General features: G+C 42.6%; 5 protein-coding genes across 5 annotated transcripts in view; 4 read left to right on the forward strand and 1 right to left on the reverse strand.

Moving 5' to 3' along the window:
- Positions 1–11,857, forward strand: part of LOC129358771 (claudin-4-like) — a 32,349-nt gene extending 20,492 nt beyond the window's left edge. Inside the window, exon 3 of the mRNA XM_055027906.1 lies at positions 10,554–11,857. Within this exon, the coding sequence (XP_054883881.1) occupies positions 10,554–11,203 (650 nt within the window). The 3' untranslated portion in view covers positions 11,204–11,857. The remainder of the gene's footprint in view (positions 1–10,553) is intronic.
- cldnf (claudin f) lies at positions 342–1,544 on the forward strand. The gene has a single exon (XM_055027905.1). It carries the CDS (start codon positions 516–518, stop codon positions 1,266–1,268), a length of 753 nt encoding a protein of 250 aa, XP_054883880.1. The 5' UTR covers positions 342–515; the 3' UTR covers positions 1,269–1,544.
- Positions 3,006–8,316, forward strand: LOC129358777 (claudin-4-like). The gene is made up of 3 exons (XM_055027913.1): positions 3,006–3,564; positions 4,805–4,818; positions 7,551–8,316. Exons 1-3 carry the CDS (start codon positions 3,095–3,097, stop codon positions 8,216–8,218), a joined length of 1,152 nt encoding a protein of 383 aa, XP_054883888.1. The 5' UTR covers positions 3,006–3,094; the 3' UTR covers positions 8,219–8,316.
- Positions 11,858–15,869: 4,012 nt separating the features above from the next.
- On the forward strand, positions 15,870–18,720 carry LOC129358698 (claudin-4-like). Its single transcript, XM_055027785.1, has 3 exons — positions 15,870–15,932; positions 16,186–16,253; positions 16,902–18,720. Exon 3 carries the CDS (start codon positions 16,914–16,916, stop codon positions 17,694–17,696), a length of 783 nt encoding a protein of 260 aa, XP_054883760.1. The 5' UTR covers positions 15,870–15,932; positions 16,186–16,253; positions 16,902–16,913; the 3' UTR covers positions 17,697–18,720.
- Positions 18,721–19,841: 1,121 nt separating this feature from the next.
- On the reverse strand, positions 19,842–22,643 carry sbds (SBDS ribosome maturation factor). The gene is made up of 5 exons (XM_055027786.1): positions 22,418–22,643; positions 22,121–22,250; positions 21,835–22,035; positions 20,975–21,139; positions 19,842–20,826 (listed from the first exon to the last, which is right to left on the reverse strand). Exons 1-5 carry the CDS (start codon positions 22,543–22,545, stop codon positions 20,701–20,703), a joined length of 750 nt encoding a protein of 249 aa, XP_054883761.1. The 5' UTR covers positions 22,546–22,643; the 3' UTR covers positions 19,842–20,700.
- Between the last annotated feature and the right edge of the window lie 699 nt (positions 22,644–23,342).

Here is a 23,342-nt window from a genome sequence, read left to right on the forward strand (position 1 = left end):
GCAGCAACTGGTAAAAACATTGTTAAAGGGTTAATAGAGGAGCCATGTTGTGACAACTTCCTGAAGGCGGAGTTTCAGAAACAGCAGGAGTTTTTAAAGAGACAGAGGCCCAATTTCAAGATTAAATTAGGAGATAACATTTATTTTAATTCATATTTGATACATATAACATTTTTATTTCAGCTGATAGTTAACAAATGTGATTTTGCTATAAAATGGCAACAATATACCTGGAAAACAATACTGCTCCTTCAAGTGACAAGAGAAGACTGGAATCGTTCGTGTTTCATATATTCTACATACCTGACCTAACCTGTTCAGGGAAGCCTAACAGGTCACCTTTAAAGCAGCTGCCACTCCTCTACCTGCATGAGAAGGAATCTTGTTTGTTCAGAGGAACTCACCTGACAACAGGACAGCGCCTCCTCCTCGCCATTCTGTGACAAACAGCTGGCAAGAGAGCTGCGTCTCTCCGAGAACCGACTCTCTCCTGCCGCGGACGAAGCCTCTTCACCATGGGGAGGGTTGCCAAGGAAGTGGCGGGCCAGGTCATCAGCTTCATCGGCCTGGTCCTGGCCGCCGTCTGCTGCGGCGTCCCCATGTGGCGAGTGACCACCTACATCGGCGCCAACATCGTGACGGGCCAGGTGATCTGGGACGGGCTGTGGATGAACTGCGTGATGCAGAGCACGGGTCAGATGCAGTGCAAGCTCAACGAGTCGGTGATGCGGCTGTCGCAGGACCTGCAGGCCGCCCGCGCGATGGTCATCATCTGCCTGATCTTCGGCTTCATCGGCTTCATCGTCACCTTCATTGGAACCAAGTGCACCAGCTGCCTGACGAAGGACTCCAGCAACGCCACTGCGGTGATCATCGGCGGGTGTCTCTTGATCCTGGCAGCCATCTTGATCCTGGTCCCCATCTGCTGGTCGGCGGCCATCAGCGTCTCGGACTTCCAGAGCAGCTTGACCCTCGAGACGCAGAAAAGGGAAATTGGAGCTTCTATTTACATTGGTTGGTGTTCGGTGGTGTTGCTTCTGATCGGCGGGATCATCTTGACCACATCCTGTCCTCCCAATAGGCCATATTATCCAGCCTACAGACCGCCAATCTACGCCTACGGGCGCCCGAACACGCCGATGTACGGTCCGGTGTACGCGGCGCCGTCCAACCGGGCGTACAGCGGGACGTACACCGGGAGCTACGTCCCCGCCAAACCCTACGCAGCTCCAGCCGCGTACTCTGCTCAGCCGTACGGCAGAAACTGAAACTTTGGTTTGCACTGTATCATGAAACTGCATCTCAACAGAAACTGTATTTTTAAAAGATGCTTTGCAATCCAGCAAAATGTGACGTAAAAGTATTTTCTTCAGTAGCTGATTCTACGCCTTTTGAAGGAATGTTGTTCCTTCTCACCTGTGTAACTCCTGCATCGCTTTGCATTAGGAAACAACTGCTGTCGTATTTATGTTCAACTTTCTGAGTTGCTGTGATTCATCGTTTGTTTCCCAGAAAAACTGCTTCAATAAAATGATTGTCTTTTTACATTTTTATGTTTGTGGAGTTATTTCATGCAATAATAACAATAAAAGGAAAAAGAGAGCTTTTGTTATTAAGTCACATTATCACTAAAAATAAGATAGATATATAAATGATCCAATAGAAAAATCAATACACTTAAAATGCAACATTTTATTTAAAAAAGTAGAACTTTTAGATTTTTTATGAATTAATTGACTTTCATATTTTTTTCAGTTAAATTCTACCATAATATAAATTTTAAAATCATTTTTCTTCTCACTCTATATAGATAGATCCATTAATTTATATAAAGATAAACACATCTATATAATTTTATCTTAAATACATTTATTTTGAAATGTATTTAAGATAATTGTTTTGATTTATCTTAAATAAAAAAATGGTAAATTGTTAGTTTTGCAAGTAAAATATGCAATCTGAGTTTGCATTTCTGCCCGAAATATATCTATCTATATATCTATATATATATAGATATATAGATATATATATATATATATATATATATATATATATATATATATATATATATATATATATATATATATATATATATATATATCTATATATCTATATATAGATATATATATATAGATATATATATCTATATATCTATATATATATATATATATATATATATATATATATATATATATATATATATATATATATATATATATATATATATATATATATACAACACATATATAACATAACATATATATATTATAATACATAAAATATATGTGTAAAAAAAATTCTAAAAGTCTTTTATAATTATTATTTCTAACAGATATACATCTTGGTTCGTTAGGAATTGTTGTTGGTATTTCATGGCTTCTTCCACTTGATAATTAAATGTTATTTGTTCAAGAGGATTGAAGAAAATAAAATCATATTTAATAGATTAGATTATAGGTCTAGATGAAGTTTGCTTGTCAGATTAAAATCTCATCAGTTGGTGTTACGCATCTCATTAAATCCATGTATTTCTATTTTAAAGTTTTATTTATATATTTCTGATATAGTATACTAGTTGTAAATGTCAAGTTTTTTTTATTAACGTTAAGTGGAAAATCAAAGTGTTTCACTTCGTGATAAACCTCCGTAAATAATATATATCAAATTACTGAATGGACCTGCAGTAAAACCAGGAAGAGACTCTGTAAAGATAGTTTTCCACGTCCGGTGAAACTCTCTATTGTAAGAACCTGAAACCCGTTCTTGGGAGTGACGTCCTAGTCCGTCCAAAACCCAACCAGCGACTTTTGTTGTTGTTTAACTCAGGAATGCTGAACCTCATCTGCGCAAGGTTGTCCATCTTTTTGAAACTGCGGCTCAGCCGCACAAAAATCATGTAAAAAATCTGATCAGACTGGTAGATCTCCATGCAAACTGGTTTCAGATCCGAGGATTGGCTGCTCTGGCTCCGCCTTCAAGCCAGACGTCCTTAAAACCAACTGGGTTTGACAGCGTTTGCATTCATCTCTCTGACCGGCCGACCTTTCAACTCGTTTGTCGTCTCTGCTCGGTTCACCCCAACTCAAGCTCCATCATGGTGTCAATGGGACGACAGATGCTGGGCTTCGTCCTGGCCGTCATCGGCTTCATCGGGACCATCGTCACCTGCGCCCTGCCCATGTGGAAGGTCACGGCCTTCATCGGCGCCAACATCGTGACGGCGCAGATCATCTGGGAAGGCTTGTGGATGAACTGTGTAATGCAGAGCACGGGTCAGATGCAGTGCAAGATCTACGACTCGCTGCTGGCTCTGCCGCAGGACCTGCAGGCCGCCCGGGCGCTGGTGGTCGTCGCCATCATCGTCTCCGCCATGGGAATCATCCTGGGCGTCGCCGGAGGGAAGTGCACCAACTTCGTTGAGGAGCCGCGCGCCAAAGTCAGGGTGGCCATCGCGTCCGGGGTGGTCTTCATCTGCGCCGGGGTTCTGGTGTTGGTCCCCGTGTGCTGGTCCGCCAACACCATCATCATGGACTTCTACAACCCGTTGATGACCAACGCTCAGCGGCGGGAGCTGGGCGCCGCGCTCTACATCGGCTGGGGCACGGCGGCGCTGCTCATCCTGGGAGGCGCCCTGCTGTGCAGCTCCTGTCCTCCCAAACAGCAGGCCCAAGAGTATCCCGTGAGGTACGGCGGACCCGCATCCATGAGGTACGGCGGACCCGCATCCATCAGCAAATCTGTGGCCAGATCTGAAGCCAGTAGCCGGGCGTACGTCTGAAAGCTGGGAAAGATTGTAAATTACTGACATTTGCAAGCGAAATACCTTCCATGTGTGTCTGAAAGAAAAAGGAAGCGTGATCGACCAACTGATGGATTCTTGAAAGAAATCTGTGAGTCCTTAGCAGAAGACTTCCTTGAAGAAGAAAGATGTGGTGCCAGCACTGAGCGTTGTGTTATCTGAACTGGTTTATGACCATTAAGATTTCTGATTGACTTTGTACAAGAGACCAGAGATATATTGTGAATTTATTGTATTGTATTCTATCTATTTCAAACATTGTTGTTTTTTTTAATGATCATTTAGTGAATTTTGCTTTTAAACCTCATACCTTTGTAATAAAATGTGTTTGTCATATTATTTCTGTCTTCAGAGATCATTTCTTGGTCAGAGATTCTCTTCTGGTTTCCAGAAACACAAAAGTATTTATAGTCCAGTAAAAACTAACTCACAAATAACTTTTAAGCAATTTGTTTTAAGTCAGTAATTTATTAACATGGAATAGTTTTGGTTTAATTGGCAAATTAGTTCGGAAGTGAAATAATCAAGAACAAGAACTGGGTTGGTAGTGACGCCAGGGAAACTAGAATTATTTCATAAATATTAAGGAATTGCTGGCTTAAAACAAGCTGCTGTCTCTTACTGAAAAGTTACTTGTTTTTTAGTTTTGTCCTATTTCTTAGTGCACTAAGATATTTGCACTAGAAACTAAACCAAGGTTAGGGTTGGGGTAGGATTTTCTGTTTTTGCAGTGCATGCACAATAATTTCACAATTCAAAAGTGTTTCTTTGATTCTCAAAGAGATATTACTTAAACATTACGCTTTCAAAATCTACCAAATAATAATGAATATTTAAAACTATATTCATAAGTAACAGGTGAGACGGTTTTTCTTTCTTAGAGGAAGTTAAAACGTGTCTTGGGGGAAATTTCTGTGCAGGGAAAGTATGTGAAAACATGCAACTGTTCAAACTCGTTGGGCTTTTTCCAGCCCAGTTAAACCAGTTTTACTGTCCAGACCAGAGTCACAGCCTTTTCTGTTTTCTGTCTAGTTTCTGCCAACATAAGGAGGAAATTTTTATTTACACGGGGAAAAAGGCTTGAAGGGAGTTGTTGCTTTTTCTGAAGTTGTGTTTCAAAGACTTCAACTTTGAATAAATGTCACTCAGTACCAAAGGGTTACTTTTGATAAAATGGTAAGAAATTAGACTTTATATTTGTGGGAACAGAAACAAAAGGAGCACTTTCTATTTTTATCTGAGCACATATTTTCGTGTCACAATGACGTGTGAAGTACTTTGACAACAAAGTGAAACCAAACTACTTTAAAACAAAACACATTTCCACCAATCTGGTTTTGTACCAATTATGGGGGCATTTTATACCTGATTTATCATTTTATGTAGCCTCAGTTTCATAGAATGAGGTTATCACTGAAATAAATCTTAAATTGGTTTTATAAAGGCCAAACTGGAACCAGAACCATTAGGCAACGTTAATTTATAATCTAAAGTTTCTATCTTTGGATTTAAAGATGAACGGCCTATAACTGCACAGCTTCAGATATTACGCCTGGAAACTCGATCAGGACCAAAATCTATATCTGAACATTCATTTCCCTCTTATTTTTTATTTTATTAAAACTCTCAAAACCTGTCACGTTGACTTCGTATTAAAAATAATCTTATTTATCGTTTTTTAAACACGGGCTTGTTTGAATAAACTAGTTTCACATATTGCATCATAAAAACTCTTCCTGCTCAACACCAAATCCTTTAAATCTCGACTTTGATAAACTTCTGTAGTCAGGAATAAGTTTCATAGCTAATTTTGATCAATGCCTAATCAAAGCTGCCAATCAGATAATTAGAGCTTTTAACCCAAACATAATGAACTTTATTTCAGTACCAAATGTTTGTCTGTAACTTCCGATAGTGAAGAAATGTTGACATGAAGTCATTGTGACTTTCAGAAATGATTCCCGATACGTGAGCAGTGTGATGTCAGCGCATCATGGTGTGGGCGTGTCGACACACCCGGTCCCGTTCCTGCTCGCTTTATCTGGTTTCACATTCCTCCATCTGATTTCAGACGAGGGCGACCGACTCAAACCGGTTACAGGAATTCACCCAAAACTCATCGGCGGGGGAGCAGCTTCCGCAAAATCTCACCAAGAAAACAGCTGACACTGCAGATCTTATTTTTAACTTTTAGTGCCTGTGACAGCTCATGGCAGGAAAGGTTTCCTGTAGCAGTCTGTGTTACAGCTAAGCTGAAGAAGCCTCTGACTGAAGACACTCAAAAATCAAAGGACCTTTTTTTGCATTTGATTTTAAAATGCTAAAACAAACGTATAAAAGAGACAAAACATCAACCTTCATTAATTAACTGTAATGATTGTAACTTAAACTTTTTCTCATCTACATGTTTCAGGTTCAGACGTGAGATTAGTTTCGTTCCACCAGGGAATCTGATTATGATTGGAAATGAAACGTCTCTCACAAGATCACAGAAAAAAGTCAACTTTGAAGAAACAAACAAAATAAAATTGGATATTTATTCTAAAAGGGTCACAAAAATATTTATTACCTTCTCAATAATCAGTATGAAAGTATTTTTTGCCATAGCAGGAATAAACTCTTTCCTGTTTCTGCCTGCATTTTAAAGATTAATTTGGAGTTTATTTTATTGCTAAACCTATAATAAACCAGTTTATTATAAAATCACCATGTAAGACTTTCTACCAGGTTGAGTTTCATCCACATAAGATTTATTGACAGCTAATTTCTCAAAGTTCTCGTATGACCTTCTGCACTGCGTCTTCTGGTAACCTGAGCGACTCGTCATCAGTTTTATGATAAATGAAGAGCAGCAAACTGAGTAAACCTGAGCTGGTTCTGGTTTGAGAAACTGATTTATTTTTAGACAACGGTATTTAATATTGTGAAACACAGGAGAGTTGTGTTAGCACTAATTTAATGACATAACATCCTTCAGTTGTGAAATATTTCACATTGATTTGGTGAAAGTGAGAATCTGTGTCTAACTACGCTGCAAAAACACAACATTTTACCAAACATGGTCAAGTTTACTGCAGAAATCTTAGCAAACTTAAAAAAGGAAAAACTAACTGACAAGCAACTTTTTAGCAAGATTTGGAAGCTTGTTTTTACTCAAAAAGTTTCTTTCTTATTCATTTATTGCAGAAATACAAAATCTTGCCAATTATTTCTGGTCGAGTTTATAGTACCGATATCTTTGTACGATTAAATATGGAAAAACTGACAAGTTTTCAGCTTGTTTTAGATCAATAATATTGATTATGGGAAAATTGTCTTGAACTTCTTCATCAGTATTAAGAATTATTGACTTAAAACAAAATCCTATATGTTGCTGAAAAGGTATTTATTGTTTAGCCAGTTAGTTGTGAAGAAACTAGACCAAAATACTTGGTAAGATTGTGAGTTTTTGCTGTGTTCAGATTATTTAAGGCTTCTTCAAACCCTCCCTTTGCTCCACATGATAAACTGTCATCGTTCTCTGCAGTTTGCATTCTGGTAGATAATGTTCCAGGAACAGCTTTGTGCAGCATTCTGGCTCGTCTCTACTCAGAAAATCTATTGAAGCCCCAACATTTATTGTCCTCACACACAAAAACCGCCTGCAGGTGTGGAATCATTTGGCAGGCCTTCTAGTGTTTCACACCTCCCGTTCTTCTTCTGGTTCACACAAACACCCGACGCCACTCCGCGTTCTGCCAGAGACGCGCAGCGATGGCCTCCATGGGGTTGCAGATGGCCGGTTGCGCCTTGGCGCTCTTCGGTTGGATCGGGGTTCTCGTCGTCTGCGCCGCTCCCATGTGGCGGGTCACGGCGTTCATCGGCAACAACATCGTGACCTCGCAGATCATGTGGGAGGGCATCTGGATGAGCTGCGTGGTGCAGAGCACCGGCCAGATGCAGTGCAAGGTGTACGACTCCATGCTGGCGTTGAGCAATGACCTTCAGGGCGCCAGAGCTTTGGTGGTGGTTTCCATCGTCGTTGGCGTTGTTGGGCTCCTGATTGCTTTTGTCGGGGGGAAGTGCACAAACTTCATTCCAGAGGAGAAGGCCAAGGCCAAGGCCTCGGTGGCTGCAGGAGCCGTCCTGATCGTCAGCGGAGTCCTCTGCCTCGTTCCCGTCTCCTGGACGGCCAGCATCATCATCCAGGACTTCTACAACCCTCTGCTGATGGATGCGCAGAAACGAGAGATCGGGGCGTCTCTGTACATCGGCTGGGGCGCCGCGGCGCTGCTGATCCTGGGAGGGGGGCTTCTGTGCGCCAGCTGCCCCCCTAAAGAAGAAAACGTCCCCTCTGTGAAGTATCTGCTGAACAAATCGGGAGGAAACAGCAAAGGAGAGTCGTACCGATCATCCTCACCGACCAAGACGTATATTTGAGCCGAACTAGAATTCGGACAGAATCTCACCAAATATCACTGGTCTGGTTTCTACTGGAAATATCTCAGTACACTTGAAATAGGACAAACTGACTAACATGCAACTTTTCATCAAGACACAGGAGCTGGTTTTAAGTAAATAATTTCCTTTTAAATGCACTATTTCCACTTTCATCTAAAGCAAACGAAATAATCTGCCAATGCAACCAGAACTTAAATATCCTAAACAAGCTTCTATTTCTTTCTGAAAAGTTACTTCTAAGTCAGTTTTATCTTATTTCAAGTGTACGAACAAACTTGCACTATAAACCCAACCAAGAATTCTTGGTAAGATTTATTTTTTTTGCATTGAAGGACGACATTCAAGCAGCACAAAGAAAAAACAACAACGACTTTTCAACCTGAAGTGAAGGAAATCAAACCTGTTAAAATGTTTAGTTTCAAGTTGTACAGTTCTGTATTTTTATTAGTTTTGGAAAATGTTTTTGTATATTGCTGGTTTTCGTTGGACGGACCTTTTGTCTGCTGGCTCTTCAGCTCAGCGCCAGCAGGTGATATTTGACCCAAACAGGAACCTGTCCTGCCGGTTCTTACCAGACCAAAGTCCCAAGAACAATCGCGGTGACTCAGGGAATCACAATGCTGTTGAGTCATAAATGTTTAGCTCGATTTGCTCGAAACCTCTCAGTGTCCTACATTCACACAGAAAGGACAGGAGTTACACCAAAAGCAGAGACTTCTGCACCTTAAATCCACACAAACGGTTTTTAAAAGATGTTTTTAGTGACGCATCAGCAAAATGGGTTTGATGCTTTCTTAGCCAATCAGATGAGAAAGAAGGAGTCAAATTACGACGCTGAAAATGTCTCTTCCTCTTTTACTCACATGTGTCTATATGTATGTGTTGCTTTTTTCCTGGACATTTATTCAAAAATAAATGTTTTAATTAAATTGTCTTTCATTTAAAACTTCTGATTTAAAAGGCATAAAATAAACTGAGAACACTTAAAATAAGACAAAAATAATTACAAATAATTTTTCAGCAAGACAGAAGAGCTTGTTTTAAGTTGATAATTGCTTAAAATTGATGAAAAAGTAATAGTTCTATTGGCAGATTATTTCACAAAAGGAAAATGTTATAAATGAAATAATCTGGCAATGAAACTGTAACTTTTTTATTGATATTAGGAAGTTATTTACTGAAAACAAGCTCCTGTATATTTCTCAAAAATTAGTTTAGTTTCATTTATCGTGGACTAAGATCTAGAAACAAAACCAAAAATATTTGGTAAGATTTTCAGTTTTTGCAGTGTAAATTCATCTTTTATTACAATTATTTAACGTTGTCACACAAAAAAAGATTTTAAAAGGATGGGGTTTAGAGAAACCCTAATCAAGATTTGCTGAATGCTGAATGAGGAAAAATCACTGGTGTCACAACTTCCGGCTCCTTGAGATAAATGTAAAAAAAATATTTTTGTCACTATTTTACTATTTTACATTGACATTAATTACTTCCTGTCTGCTTAATGTTATAAACATGACGCCACAAGTTCTCCAAAAATGGCAAGAGAAGAGAACATTTCCATTCATGTAAAGCAGACCTCCTCTTGTTTGCCCTACCACCACAAAAGTAAACGGGCAGTTTGCTCAATTATACTCGGGCTTCATTTTAGAAATGTCCGAAAGTTTCTAACAAGTTTATGAAACGTGTAAGAAGGGAGTTGTATGAGTGGTAACTGATTTTGTAACTGTATAGGTTGGAAATGCTGGTGTAAAATTATAAAAATCACTCATGTTATCGGTAATAAATGAGCTAAATTAAGATGCCACTGAAATAGCAAAGGAGCAGTTACATTGAGAAAGTCCAGACATTTTTAAATGGGATCAGCAGCAGGATCTGCATACATTTTCTATATTCTGTCCTATGCTGCCCCCTAGTGGCCATCTGGTAGCACAGGTTAGTGATAAGAATCAATTTTAGCTTTCAGGTTTGACATTTATGCTGCTTTTCATTTCTTTTCACGTTTAAAATGATTTGACAATGAATCCAAAGTGTGTAGTTTGATTTATGTAACTTATCTTTGCAGGGATTTAGTTGTTTTTGTGAAGTTAAAAAAGGGGACACAAGGTTTCTCCAGGTTTCACCAAATCAAAACTAACATTGTTTATTTAAAGACTGTTAGGAGTAAAAACTGAGATCTGCATCTCGACAGAAAGGTAGACGAGAAAATCCCATATTTTATATAGGAATTGTGTCTCATGCATTTTTTCCATTCAAGCTGATTGATGACGTGGCGTTTGGACACTCAGCCTGTTTGTTGTGTTTCTCACAGACTTCCAGGCTCCCATGGCTCTGCAGGAGCTGGGCATCAGCCTGTCCATGATGGGTGTCGCCGGCACCATGCTGATCTGCGGCCTGCCCATGTGGAAGGTCACGGCCTTCATCGGCACCCACCTGGTGGTGATGCAGGTGTTCTGGGAGGGCTTGTGGATGACCTGCGTCAGCGAGTACACGGGCCAGATGCAGTGCAAGCTCTACGACGCCCTGCTGGACCTGGCGCCGGAACTCCAGGCGGCCCGCGGCCTCGTTTGCGTCGGCCTGGTGCTGGGCTGCCTCGGGTTCCTCGTCTTCATCCTGGGAGCTCGCTGCACCAACTGCCTGGGCCGCCCGCGGGTCAAAGCGAGGGTGGTGATCGGCTCCGGCGCCATCTTCTGCCTGTCCGCGCTCACCACGGTGGTCGCTGTCGCTTGGACCGCCAACACCATCATCACGGATTTTCACAACCCCAGAGTTCCTGAGGTGCTGAAACGAGAGCTGGGCGCGGCCATCTACATCGGGTTTGTGACGTCCGGGCTGCTGTTCTGTGGAGGAGCCGTTCTCTGCCTGACCTGCCCACCAGAACCAGACGGGGTCCACTCCAGCGGCTACATGCTGGCCGAGACTCCCACCCGGAGCAGCTACGCCATCAAGAACTACGTATGACAACAGAAACAAAACCACGACCTCTTGACCTCTACGGACTTCTTCAAGCCTTTTATGGTGCTTGATCCTTAATTACAATCTGTACACTGCAAAATTCTACCACACATATGTTATCACACTTGAAATACAACAAAACTAACTTACAAAAACTCTCCAGCGAGATATGATTGACTTAAAGCTTCAGTCTGTAAGATTTTTAATAAAAATGTCACCAAATGTCTGACAGTTTGAGGCAAATAATCTGAGAAAAGATCCATCTCCTCACTTCCACCCTGAACTGCTGCTGTCTGAACAAATGACCAATCAGAGCCACGAGGAGGGGCTTAGTGTTGTCAATCAAACTTATGTGCATGCTGCTAAATGTGTGAATGGCGGAGAAACAACTTACTTTTCCAGAACAAAATCATGCTAACTAGCTTAACAAGAAACTGCAGAGCAAGAGAGTGAGGGATGGGGGGAGTGACACGCTGTCAGGTTCTGTGTTTTTCTGTGTTTTAATTCCGAGTTTCTGTGTCCTGAGTCTCCTCGTTGTCCTGTCTTCCCCTTGATTCCCAGGTGTGTCTTGTTCCCCTGATTGCCCTCAGTGTATTTAGTCCCTCCTGTGTCCTTTGTTCCTCGTCGGGTCCTTGTAGTTGATTGTCGTTGTTTTTTTGTGCCGCCTGTAAGACCAGTTGCTACCGGCGTTGAGCCCTGGCTTCCGCTCAGCCGTGCTGCCTGGCCGCGGACTCTGTTTATTGACTGAGTTTTTGTGGACTATTTTGTTATTAAATTACACCACCGTCAACTTACCTGGGTCTCCAGCGTACTGCCTCACCACCTCCACCACCACACTTCATGACAGAAGGACCCGACCAAGAATACGGTGAGGCACGCTTTAACATCATGGACCCAGAGGGTGTAGAGGAGCTGCTCCGAACGATCCAGGAGTATGAGGATTCAAAGAGCACGTCCACGTTCGCCCTCAGACGGCTAGGGTTCGCCATACGCCTGGGTATGTTGCTGGACTACTGGGTTCCACGTCTCCAGCACCCCGCGCTGGTGGAGCTGCAGCGGGAGGCAGAGGAGATACGCCAGACAGCCTTCGCGGCCTGGGATGCTAAACCTCTGCCTCCCAGGCCAGACATCCGCTCCGCCAGCCCAGCCCCAGCTCCAGCCTCTGCTCCTCGTCCTGCTCCGCCGGACTCCGCTCCGGCTGCCGTTCCTGCTCCGCCGGACCCCGCTCCGGCTGCCGTTCCTGCTCCGCCGGACCCCGCTCCGGCTGCCGTTCCTGCGCCGCCGGACCCCGCTCCGGCTGCCGTTCCTGCTCCGCCGGATTTCGCTCCGGCTGCCGTTCCTGCGCCGCCGGACCCCTCTCCGGCTTCGGCTCCTGCTCCGCCGGACCCCGCTCCGGCTTCGGCTCCTGCTCCGCCGGACCCCGCTCCGGCTTCGGCTCCTGCTCCGCCGGACCCCGCTCCGGCTTCGGCTCCTGCTCCGCCGGACCCCGCTCCGGCTTCGGCTCCTGCTCCGCCGGACCCCGCTCCGGCTTCGGCTCCTGCTCCGCCGGACCCCGCTCCGGCTTCGGCTCCTGCTCCGCCGGATTCCGCTCCGGCTTCGGCTCCTGCTCCGCCGGATTCCGCTCCGGCTTCGGCTCCTGCTCCGCCGGATTCCGCTCCGGCTTCGGCTCCTGCTCCGCCGGATTCCGCTCCGGCTTCGGCTCCTGCTCCGCCGGATTCCGCTCCGGCCTCCGTGGACTCTGCTCCTCGTGCGGCTGCTCCAGCAGCCTCTATCCCTAGTGCTCCTCCCGAGATCCCTAGTGCTCCTCCCGAGTCCCCTAGTGCTCCTCCCGAGTCCCCTAGTGCTCCTCCCGAGTCCCCTAGTGCTCCTCCCGAGTCCCCTAGTGCTCCTCCCGAGTCCCCTAGTGCTCCTCCCGAGTCCCCTAGTGCTCCTCCCGAGTCCCCTAGTGCTCCTCCCGAGTCCCCTAGTGCTCCTCCCGAGTCCCCTAGTGCTCCTCCCGAGTCCCCTAGTGCTCCTCCCGAGTCCCCTAGTGCTCCTCCCGTGCCCCCTAGTGCTCCTCCCGTGCCCCCTAGTGCTCCTCCCGTGCCCCCTAGTGCTCCTCCCGTGCCCCCTAGTGCTCCTCCCGTGCCCCCTAGTGCTCCTCCCGTGCCCCCTAGTGCTCCTCCCGTGCCTCCTAGCGTCCCTCCAGAGCCCCCTAGTGTCCCTTGGCGCCGAGGACGCCCTCCGCACCTCCCCCGTGGGGTCTGCCGCGGGCGCCGAGGACGCCCTCCGGACCTCCCCCGTGGGGTCTGCCGCGGGCGCCGAGGACGCCCTCCGGACCCCCCTCGACGCCTCTGCCCTCTTTCTGTTTAGTTTTGGACTCTTGGCCCCTCCTTGTGTTTCCGCCCACCTTTTGTGGGTAGTTTTTTGTTTTCTGGACTCTGGCCCTCCTCCGCCCACCCTGGTTTTTGAATTTTGTTTTTGGGCGTCTGGTAGCCGCCCTTTAAGGGGGGGGTACTGTCAGGTTCTGTGTTTTTCTGTGTTTTAATTCCGAGTTTCTGTGTCCTGAGTCTCCTCGTTGTCCTGTCTTCCCCTTGATTCCCAGGTGTGTCTTGTTCCCCTGATTGCCCTCAGTGTATTTAGTCCCTCCTGTGTCCTTTGTTCCTCGTCGGGTCCTTGTAGTTGATTGTCGTTGTTTTTTTGTGCCGCCTGTAAGACCAGTTGCTACCGGCGTTGAGCCCTGGCTTCCGCTCAGCCGTGCTGCCTGGCCGCGGACTCTGTTTATTGACTGTGTTTTTGTGGACTATTTTGTTATTAAATTACACCACCGTCAACTTACCTGGGTCTCCAGCGTGCTGCCTCACCACCTCCACCACCACACCTTATGACACACGCACATGATTGACAGCACTAATATCCGCCTCCTGACTCTGATTGGTTGCTTCTAGTTAGTGCTGGGAGAAGACAGGTTACCTGTCTCATACCATATTGTCACAACACAGTTACAACAAATATGGAAAAAATATTTTTGATGAAAGTTACACCCTGCAGCTTTAAGACAAAACTCATTCACAAGTAACAAGATGTTATTCACCCAAAAAAGATCCTGTTTCTTTCTGAAAAGTTAGTTAGTAAGTTAGTTTTGTCTCATTTCAAGTTCAGAAACGAGACAAAAATACTTACCGGTCGTAAGATTTTGTGTTATGGCAGCAAGTTTGAAATGCAACCCTTTTTTTTTTTTTTTTTTCCTAAACTGTTTAAAGCAAATATTTTAACTGCTATTTTTGCTTGTTAATTATTTGATTGAAGTGGCAGAAATAAAAACCGTGAAACATTTGTGTCGTACTTGATTTATTGCCTTAAGTTTCTAGCAGCTGAATAACTGACTGACACAAGTTTGAGCTTGTGACTGAAGGCCCACAGCTGAAACACGCGGGTTCCCAGAGGTTATTTTCACTTTAATTCAGGTTTCATCAGGTAGAATCGGAGCCACACTGCAAAAACACAAAATATTTCCAATTTTTTTGGTCTGGTCTCCAAAGCAAACATCTTAGAAAACTTTAAATAAAACAAAACTAACTAACAAGTAACGTTTAAGTAATCTGTAATAGGTTAGTTTGTAATCTGTTTCCAGAGACTTCATTATTAATTTTATTTATGATTTTGATTGTAACTGGGGTTTTTTTTTTCATAATTTATTTGTATTAGTTTATATTTAAATGATCTTAATGTTGCAGTGTTGAATGTTCTTTATTACAAATTGTTTCAAAAATAAAATCTGGACAATTTATCATCCAGTAATATTTCTAATGACTTTTTTCATCAATATTAAGGAACTTAAAACAAGCACTTATGCTACTTCTAAATGAGTTTTCGTCTTCTCTTTACTGCACTAAGATATTTGCTTGTTTTTGCAGAGCAGCGGCTGAAAGTCAGAGCACAGCGGACGCTTTGTTTTCTCCCCTCCCTGCACAAACGCGGATAAATGGATTGTTTTGAAACCATGGCAGAGAAAACAGAGGGATTCCCCTCCTCCGCCCAGCCACTGGCTTCTTCTAAGAATGCTAAAGAGCCGTTCCTTCCTCTCATGCAAAGCACCCCAACCCCACACTGCACTGCAAAAACACAGAACTGATTTTAGTCCAGTTTATGCCCTCTGCTTGTAAATTAGTTTTATTTGATCACACTAAAAATAAAACAAAACTAACTTACAGCTTTTTAGCAAGAAACATGTGTGTTTGCTTTAAGTAATTAATTCCTTAATATTGACTAATGAGACATTTCCCCATGTCATTAATTAACTGTTCTACCAATGGAACTAGTCATTTATATTAATATGAAGGAAATAGAGTTGGATCACGACATTCATTCAACTACATTTACTTTAGTGACTTCTTGTAAAAAGTGTATTTTTATGAGTATTTTTACTGCACTGTAACTTTCAGTATTTCTACTCCTGAGTCACATTTCTGGATTTTCTGCCCACTCAATGGAAAACAAACATGTTTAAACCAAAAACACACAAAAAAAAAACACTGGAAAAAATTATTATGGAGTTTCAGCTATAAAATTATTTTAAATTTTTTTAAAAATAATTTTACAATATTATAGACGTGGATGTGTTTATTTATTGTTTGAATTTGTTTTTGTTTAGTCAAATTGTTTCTCAGACGTTTCTAGAAAGCGCTTGACGGTTGGTGGTTCCCACGGTAACTGAAGGCTCCGCCCCCTTTCCTCCTCCCTCCGCCGGTCTGTGGTAAGAACCGCGATCAGCGCTGCGTTTCACTCACAACTGTGTTTTAACATCGTTTAGACGACAGTAACAACATTCACATTCATCTGTGGTCATTCGTAACATTGTACTTTTTAGCTGTGTTTGAATTTACAGCTGCTAACTGGTGTTAGCTAGCTGCTAACTGGTGTTAGCTAGCTGCTCGTTGGGAGTTTATTGCTGTGTAGTTTGTTTGGGGTTATTTATTTGACGCCATCTTGATTTCCTCTTTTCTCAGGATGAATCTGGGAACCTGAAGACCCAAAGGTTACATGAGCAGCAAACTGTCTGTCTGACATTTTAACTGTATGTATTTACTTAGACTTTAGACTCCTTTATTGTCCATTAAACTTACATAAAATGGAAATGTATCTTTGGTAATGGTACAACAACACACATCACAATCGCCACAAAACTGTATGTATAATGAATAAACAAGATCTGTAAAATAAAATCAAGTCATATTACTCTACTCATGTCATTCAGTTAAATATTAAAAACCATTTAAAATTTACTGTACTGCACTGTGTGAAATTTAAAATCAGTGGAATATTACTAGCAGACTTAGAGAACACATAATCTTATCTATTCTCAATTAATATAGTCAGATAATCTTAATCTGATTATTCGTAATAAATTAACTTTTTTTTTAAACCGGTCACCAGTTGTTGTTTTTGTTGTTGTTTTTTAGTGCTCACACCTGTAGCTTTTGTTAAAGTTTCATTTAGATTTTTCTTCTTCTTTTGCCTAATTGTATTATTTTTGCTGCTGATATGATTTTTTGTCATTTTGATCCCCAACATTTCCTCTTAGCTTTATATTATCTGATGACATCATTTTCTTTTCTTTTACTTGTTGCAGTGATGCAATAGGTCGCCTCGCCCTCTGAACTCTTTTGTCTTATTTCAAGCGAACTGAACCGAAGTTACTTGTTAGGATTTTGTGTTTTTGCAGTGCGTGTTTAACATGGTGAACAGCGGATCCCCGCCCCAGCCCGACCCGCCCCAGCCCGACCCGCCCCAGCCTGACCCGCCCCAGCCCGGCCGGGCCCGGCGCGCTGCCAGCCGTTTCTGGAGGATGTTGCTGCGGCAGCTGGAGATCGCCGCCCTCGGCGTGGCCGCCGCAGGCTGGCTGGCCGCCGTCCTGACCCGCTGCCTGGCGCTGTGGACGGTCAGCGGGACGCTGGACAACCAGATGGCCAGCCTGCCTGCCTACTGGGACGGGGTGTGGCTCCAGTGGGATCACTGGGATCTGGCCCACGATGGCAGCCTGCACTGCTCTTTCTACCAATCCCTGTTGTCTCTCTCGGGAAGTTTCCGCGCGTGGAGGGCTCTCATCATGGCCGCCATTGCAGTCGGGGGCTTCGCCTTGCTGGTTGGTGGCGCGGGGCTGGTGTGGTTCCCGCAGAGGGGGCAGATCAAGGTGTTTTCTGGGAGTTTCTTCGTCCTGGCCGCGATCCTGCTGGTGATTCCCACAGCCTGGACGTGCCACCACACCAGCCAGCCGCTAGAGGGCGCGGTGCCGCTCAGCAGAGCCTGGGGCCCCGCGCTGTACCTCGGCTGGATCTCCTTCGGCCTGATGCTGCTCGGTGGGGGGTTTCTGATCTCCAGATGCCCCGGCGCCAAGGGGCAGGTGGGGCAGCCAGGCGGCGGCAGGAGCCCGGAGGAGGAGGCCAGCAGCCCGCTGAGTACCATCAACAGAACCGCGTTCACTAACAGCCAATACAACCGCAGGTCGCCGCCCATCTGACAGAACCGGACCGGGCCAACGAACCAACGAACCAATGAACACGATGCTCTCAGGAAAACTGCACTTTGTGACACATAAAGGCGTAGAATGAACTTAAAGGAGCAGAACTTTGTTAACAGGCTGATTTTTGCTGTGTTTTGTTTTACTTTAACAAACTGTTTGTCTTTTTGTTTTTATTATTTCCACCCAGTGAAACAAGACAGAGACTCGTTCTGCTTGCTCCACTCTGGCTCTGGGATGTTGAGTAACTTTCTCTGCAAATGGGAGCAAAACTGTCAAAGTTCCCGTAATGTTAGAAAAAAATAATCAGTTTCTGAAGAAGAAAGTGCTGATCACAGCAGAAGATCGATGTCACCGTTTGCATATGATGGAGCTTCTGGGCTGTTGTGGACAGAAAAGAAAGTAGGAGCAAATTTCTGTCAAAAAACTCTGAAATCTAGAGATTAAGTTCAGAACTTGTTCACAAAATCCCTGGAATTTCTGAGCTTGAAAACTCCATTTTTAAAAGTCCAAATTTTTGAACTTTTGAGCTCAGAAAATCTCAGTTTTCTAGAAAATATTTTAAATTAATCTCGAAATTTGTGACAGTTTTTCATACAAATTTTAGACTTTTGAAATGTACAATTTTTTTCTGGAACATTTCTGAGATCTCAAAGTTTTCTCACTAATATTTTGCTTTTGCAGCTCAGAAATTGTATGAGATTAAATCTCTAAATTGGCAGAAATGTGCTTCTTCATTTTTCTAGCCACAATTTTCCTAACTCACCTTCAACCCCCCCAAATTTTCTTTCTGCTTTCTGATTGGCTGGTTGTAATTCTACCAGCAGAATCTAAGTGAATGGAAGAAAAGCCAGAATGTGTTTTGAAGTGAGATTTAATTGTTTATTTCTTAAAGTAAAAAAACTAAACTCTGTTTTGTGATGCTATGACAACAGCTTTAAATCAAACTACTGTTTGCAGAGATGAGTAGCAACGAGCTACATTTACTTGAGTAAAAATAAAATATACTTTTCGAAGAACTTTACTGCATGTTCTTTTTACTTTCACTTTAGTAAATTTACCATGAAGTACTCGAGTAAAATATCTGGATTCTCTACCAGAAACTGAATGATGAACAATATTATTTTACCCAAAAGTTTTATATTGACATAATTTGATTTGTTATGACCTAATTTGTATGAACTACTTTCATTTTGGTTTTTAGAAAACCAACATTTTGGTCCATCTGACCAAATTGTGAAGTTATCAAAAACTTTTTCTTACATGGCTAAAACATATTGAAGTCGTTCTACTTTTATTAGAGTGTAATTTTTGGCTAATCTTCTGACCTGCAGACGAAACGGTGAAGATTTATTTGTTTTTACAACAGAGCAATAAACTTTAGACTAAATTTATCTGCTCAGAGTTTAATTCTCCCTGCAGTTGAACAAAATGACGATTGACAAAATCCATGTATTTGGTGTATTTTATGTCAAACTGGTTGGACTGGAATCAGAGTGAAAGAAAAACAACCAGGGATGTTGGAACGCAACCCGGAGCACAAACAGGATGGGCGGCGTTGAGTTGCTGTTTTGTTCCCTGAATCAGTCGCAGCCTTTAAAAAATGCACAAAAGTTTTGAAATTATACTTGTGTATTTCTGCAGCTTTCCTCCGTTTCTTTAAATGTGTTTTCATGTAGAAAATCTGCTGAATTCAACCTTTTCAGATTTTGTCAAATGTCAACATTTTAGGATGGAAAACTATATATAAAAAAAGTTTTATTTAGTCATTAACTTTATTTATGCAAATTTAACACTGAAAGCCGAAGGAGCCTGACTCTTTAACTTGACTCTTTTGTTTTTTAAACTTTCTGCTTCAACTTTAATTGAAAGAAAATCATTTTAAACTTCAGATTTAATATTATTTGCTACTAACAACATCACCGTTTCTGAGTTTTTCCTTTTAGATTTGTGTGTTTATTCTATTTCAAAAGATGCAAAAAAATATAAATATTTTTCATATTTTGTTCAAATCTTCTTGCTTTCTTAAAGGAACATTAGATAAATCTAAAAATTAAAGCCAAATTTAATATAAGAGCCTCCCTGGTAAAGCCGTGTAAAAATTATGAAACAATTTAATCCCTGCTGAACCATTAAACACTGAAGTTCCATTTTCAGTCATTTATTTATCGAGTTTCTGATGTCACACTTTTGCAAACAAACCCACAGCATCACAGGTCCTTCGCCATGCTTATTACAATAAATCTGAGTTGCTTTTCCACGTATTCAGCCTCTTTTTCACACAGTTCTAGTGTAGAAAACGCCAAATCCTCCGTTTCTGTTCGTGACAGCAGGACGAAAGCTGTGAAGTAGTGCTATGGAAACTCATATGAATTTGATGTTACATCACCAAACCTAAATGCCATGTTTTCCAGTCTTTTCCATTTTGAAGAGTAGCTAAAAGAAGCGTGCAATTACGCCTCCGGAAAACTGTTCACGAAAAAAAACAAACAACATTCAGTTAGGTTTTTAAGGCGACATTTTCTGAAACAATTATGTTGCAACGTTACATTAAACACTGTTTTTCTCCGTCATAATGAAAATAAGAATTTATTTGACATATTTCTATTGGGCTGCCAGGAAAAGTGATAGATTGTGTATAAATGAATAATCATTTTATGTCAGTCTACTGAAAACAAACAGGTTTTTTCTGTTCAGCTGCAGAGCAGGATTAATTGCTGGACTTAAATATTTATTTCTGTGAAGATAAGGAAGGAGTCAAAGATGTGCACATTAGGACTGGAAAATAATAAATAATAACATATAGATCAGCGCTAATTGCTGGCTTTAGTTTTCTAGATTTGAACGCTGAAGCCTGACGCCCCCGGATCGACTCTTTTCACCAGTGGGATTAGTGAGAGTTTCTCTTAAGCACAGCTGCTGCATTAAAGGCTGAAAAAAAGGTGAGTTAGACAATAAACTGTGTCTCTGTAGGAGTTTTAGTGAATCAGAAGTGAATCGGCTCCTATAGCTTCTCGTCTCCTTCCTCCACGTCCTTCAGGCTCAGCACCTCCAGAGAGCCTCGGCCTTTGGTCTCACAGCGGATCAACTCATCGATCTCCCGGAAGCAGCCGGGATCCACCAGAACCACCTGGCAGGGAGACAGGGAGGAAGGTCAGAGAGCAAAGGTCAGTGCAGAGGATAGCAGCAGCTACCCTTTGCTAGCTCTGGCTAGCAAAGGGTAGCAGAGATTAGAAGCGGTTACCGGAGGTAAGCAGCGGTCATCATGGTTCGCTCACCATTTCCAGCTCGTCGTCGAACTCCTCGCTCTCCACCACCTGCAGCAGCGGCTTCAGCTTCTCCCTCAGCCTCTTGGCCTCCTTGGCAGGCACCGCCAGCCGCAGCCGCATGTGGGCCCTCTGGATCTCCATGGTCTCCTTCAGCTGCCGGATCACTTCCAGGGCCTGGAGGGAGCAAACAGAGGGAACATGGAAGGAGCTGCAGATGTACAGTCCTGCCCAAAATCGGGTCCTTAGCAGAAAAGACATGATTTCACCAGAACTGTAAAACCGTCTTAAGTTTTACTTCACAAGATGCTCAGCAACAAACATTTAATTTTTTGTTACATAAAATTATGACTATATTCTCCTAATATTACTACTTTATTCTGGGAACGTTAATGCTTTTATTCTATTGTTGTACGACTGTATTCTTGTAGTACAATGACTTTATTCAGTTGACCAGACTTTAAAGTCCACATAAATAGAACAAGAAGAGAAATAAACAAGATGGTCACCCTGGGGCTGCTAACATCACTCTGACCCAATGAGTGCATTGGTGGGGGGGAAAATCTGAATTTTAAATAATTTTATCTCCAAATAGCAACAATTCTCTGCTTTATTATCAGAATAATTATTTAGTGCCAATTCAACACAATTCAGTCCAATTGACCCCAGTCTGTATTTCAACTCAGTTATTATGATGCTTAATTTCACTTTACTTCAGGTTTTGCTTCATTTTAGTGGAAAACATACTAAAAAGGGCTTCTAGAGAGACTTTAAACATTTTAAAAAGCTGATGGTAGCTGTGATTGTGTACGACGGGACCAGATATTTCCGCTTTCTGTTTGGAGTTGCAGAGTTCGGGTTTCCCTGCTGACCTGCTGCTTGGTGCTCTTGTTGGGCTTCACGGAGTAGTGGACGTCCTTCATCGCTCGCTCGATCAGGCCGACCGTGTAAGGCCTCTTGGTGTCTGGATTCACACACTTCTCCGCCACGACGGTTGCGATGTCTCTGAACGTCGCCTCCAGCTGGCTCTGCCTCTCCTTGTCGGACACCTGGAGTTCCCCTTTGGACAGAATCTGTCAAGAGACAAACGACAACAGAGCGAAAGGCTCAGGAAAACATCCCAACGCCAGGGTTAGAAACTCATCGTGCTCCATGTACCTGCTTGCAGATTTCTGTTTGGTCGCCTGTTCCAAAAGCTTTGACCAGATCATCCTTCTTCGCCATCTGACCTTTGGAGACATTGACAAAAACAGAGTGCGTCTGCAGCACCTCGTCCAGGTCCTTCTCTCTGCAGTAAAGACAGAAAAAAAACATTTGTTCCACCCAACGGTCAAAAACAAACCAAAACAAACCGAAACAACCCGCATTCTGCTTTCCAAACGGACAGACGACCCGTTTAAAGCCCTGAAAAGTCGGAGGAAAGCCCCGGATGTTGGGAGTTGTGGAGAGACTCACGCGCCTGATCTCCAGCTCATGACTTTATTTTTGTAACAAGCGATTTCGAACCGCTTCCCGCCCTTCTTCATCCGAACCACGGCCACGTTGGTCAGCCGGATCTGGTTTGTCGGAGTGAATATAGACATGTTCTCGCCTCATGAGACACTGGGAAAAGTGCCTTCGAATCGCCGAGGAGGTAAATAAGATATGACGTCACCGGCGCGTGTCGAGAAGAAGGATCCGGTGAGAAACAGCGAAATGTGAAATGACTGTTCCGCTTCCGAAACTCTGTCCATATCAGCGCCAAAAAAAAAAATATAATTTTAAAACAGCTATGTCTGTCTTCATTTATTACAGTAAACGGAAGCTATAATGACGTTCTTGAATCAGAAACGGAACAAATTACTAGTTATGTGACTAACTGTAAACACCGATGGGTTGATTTTGCTGCCCTCTTGTGGCTGTTAGAAAAATGTCAGAAACTATTTAACTGGCACCGACGTAAATTGTCAGAAAGACAATTTTAATGAGACAATTTTACATTTGAAGATGTCACGTAAATTTAATTAAACTTTTCTTTTCTCGTGACAGCAGAAAATGAAACCCTAATCTTCACCGCCTTTCTTGTTGGGTTGATCTGTATCTGCTCCCATCCAGTGGTCATTTAGAAGAACTGCGTTTTGCAGTTGTTACCTTTCAGATATACTGTAGATAAAAAATACATTTTTTAAAATTAAAATTTCTTTAAAGCACACAATCTTACTTAGAAATTAACATTTTCTGTATGAATGTTCAAAAATAAATGTGACTATTCAAAAATCGGGACAAAATCTGTCCCGATTTTTGAATTAAAAATTAAAAATTTTAAAGCTTTCTCTCGGATGGATTCCTAAATAAGCTGACAATAATAAAAATATAAAAAATGAATAATAATAATAATAAT

This window comes from Poeciliopsis prolifica, unplaced genomic scaffold (assembly GCF_027474105.1).
Source record: "Poeciliopsis prolifica strain line A6 unplaced genomic scaffold, Auburn_PproV2 SCAFFOLD004, whole genome shotgun sequence".
NCBI classification, from domain to species: Eukaryota; Metazoa; Chordata; class Actinopteri; order Cyprinodontiformes; family Poeciliidae; genus Poeciliopsis; species Poeciliopsis prolifica.

What these genes read in the sequence shown, in the direction of transcription:
- cldnf (XM_055027905.1), top strand. Translation starts at nt 516, where the DNA reads ATGGGGAGGGTTGCCAAGGAAGTGGCGGGCCAGGTCATCAGCTTCATC.
- LOC129358777 (XM_055027913.1), top strand. Translation starts at nt 3,095, where the DNA reads ATGGTGTCAATGGGACGACAGATGCTGGGCTTCGTCCTGGCCGTCATC.
- LOC129358698 (XM_055027785.1), top strand. Translation starts at nt 16,914, where the DNA reads ATGGTGAACAGCGGATCCCCGCCCCAGCCCGACCCGCCCCAGCCCGAC.
- sbds (XM_055027786.1), bottom strand. Translation starts at nt 22,545, where the DNA reads ATGTCTATATTCACTCCGACAAACCAGATCCGGCTGACCAACGTGGCC. An exon ending in AAACAGAAATCTGCAAGCAG is followed by an intron (nt 22,036 to 22,120) that starts GTACATGGAGCA and finishes GTCTCTTGACAG; the next exon opens with ATTCTGTCCAAAGGGGAACT. An exon ending in TCGACGACGAGCTGGAAATG is followed by an intron (nt 20,827 to 20,974) that starts GTGAGCGAACCA and finishes TCTCCCTGCCAG; the next exon opens with GTGGTTCTGGTGGATCCCGG.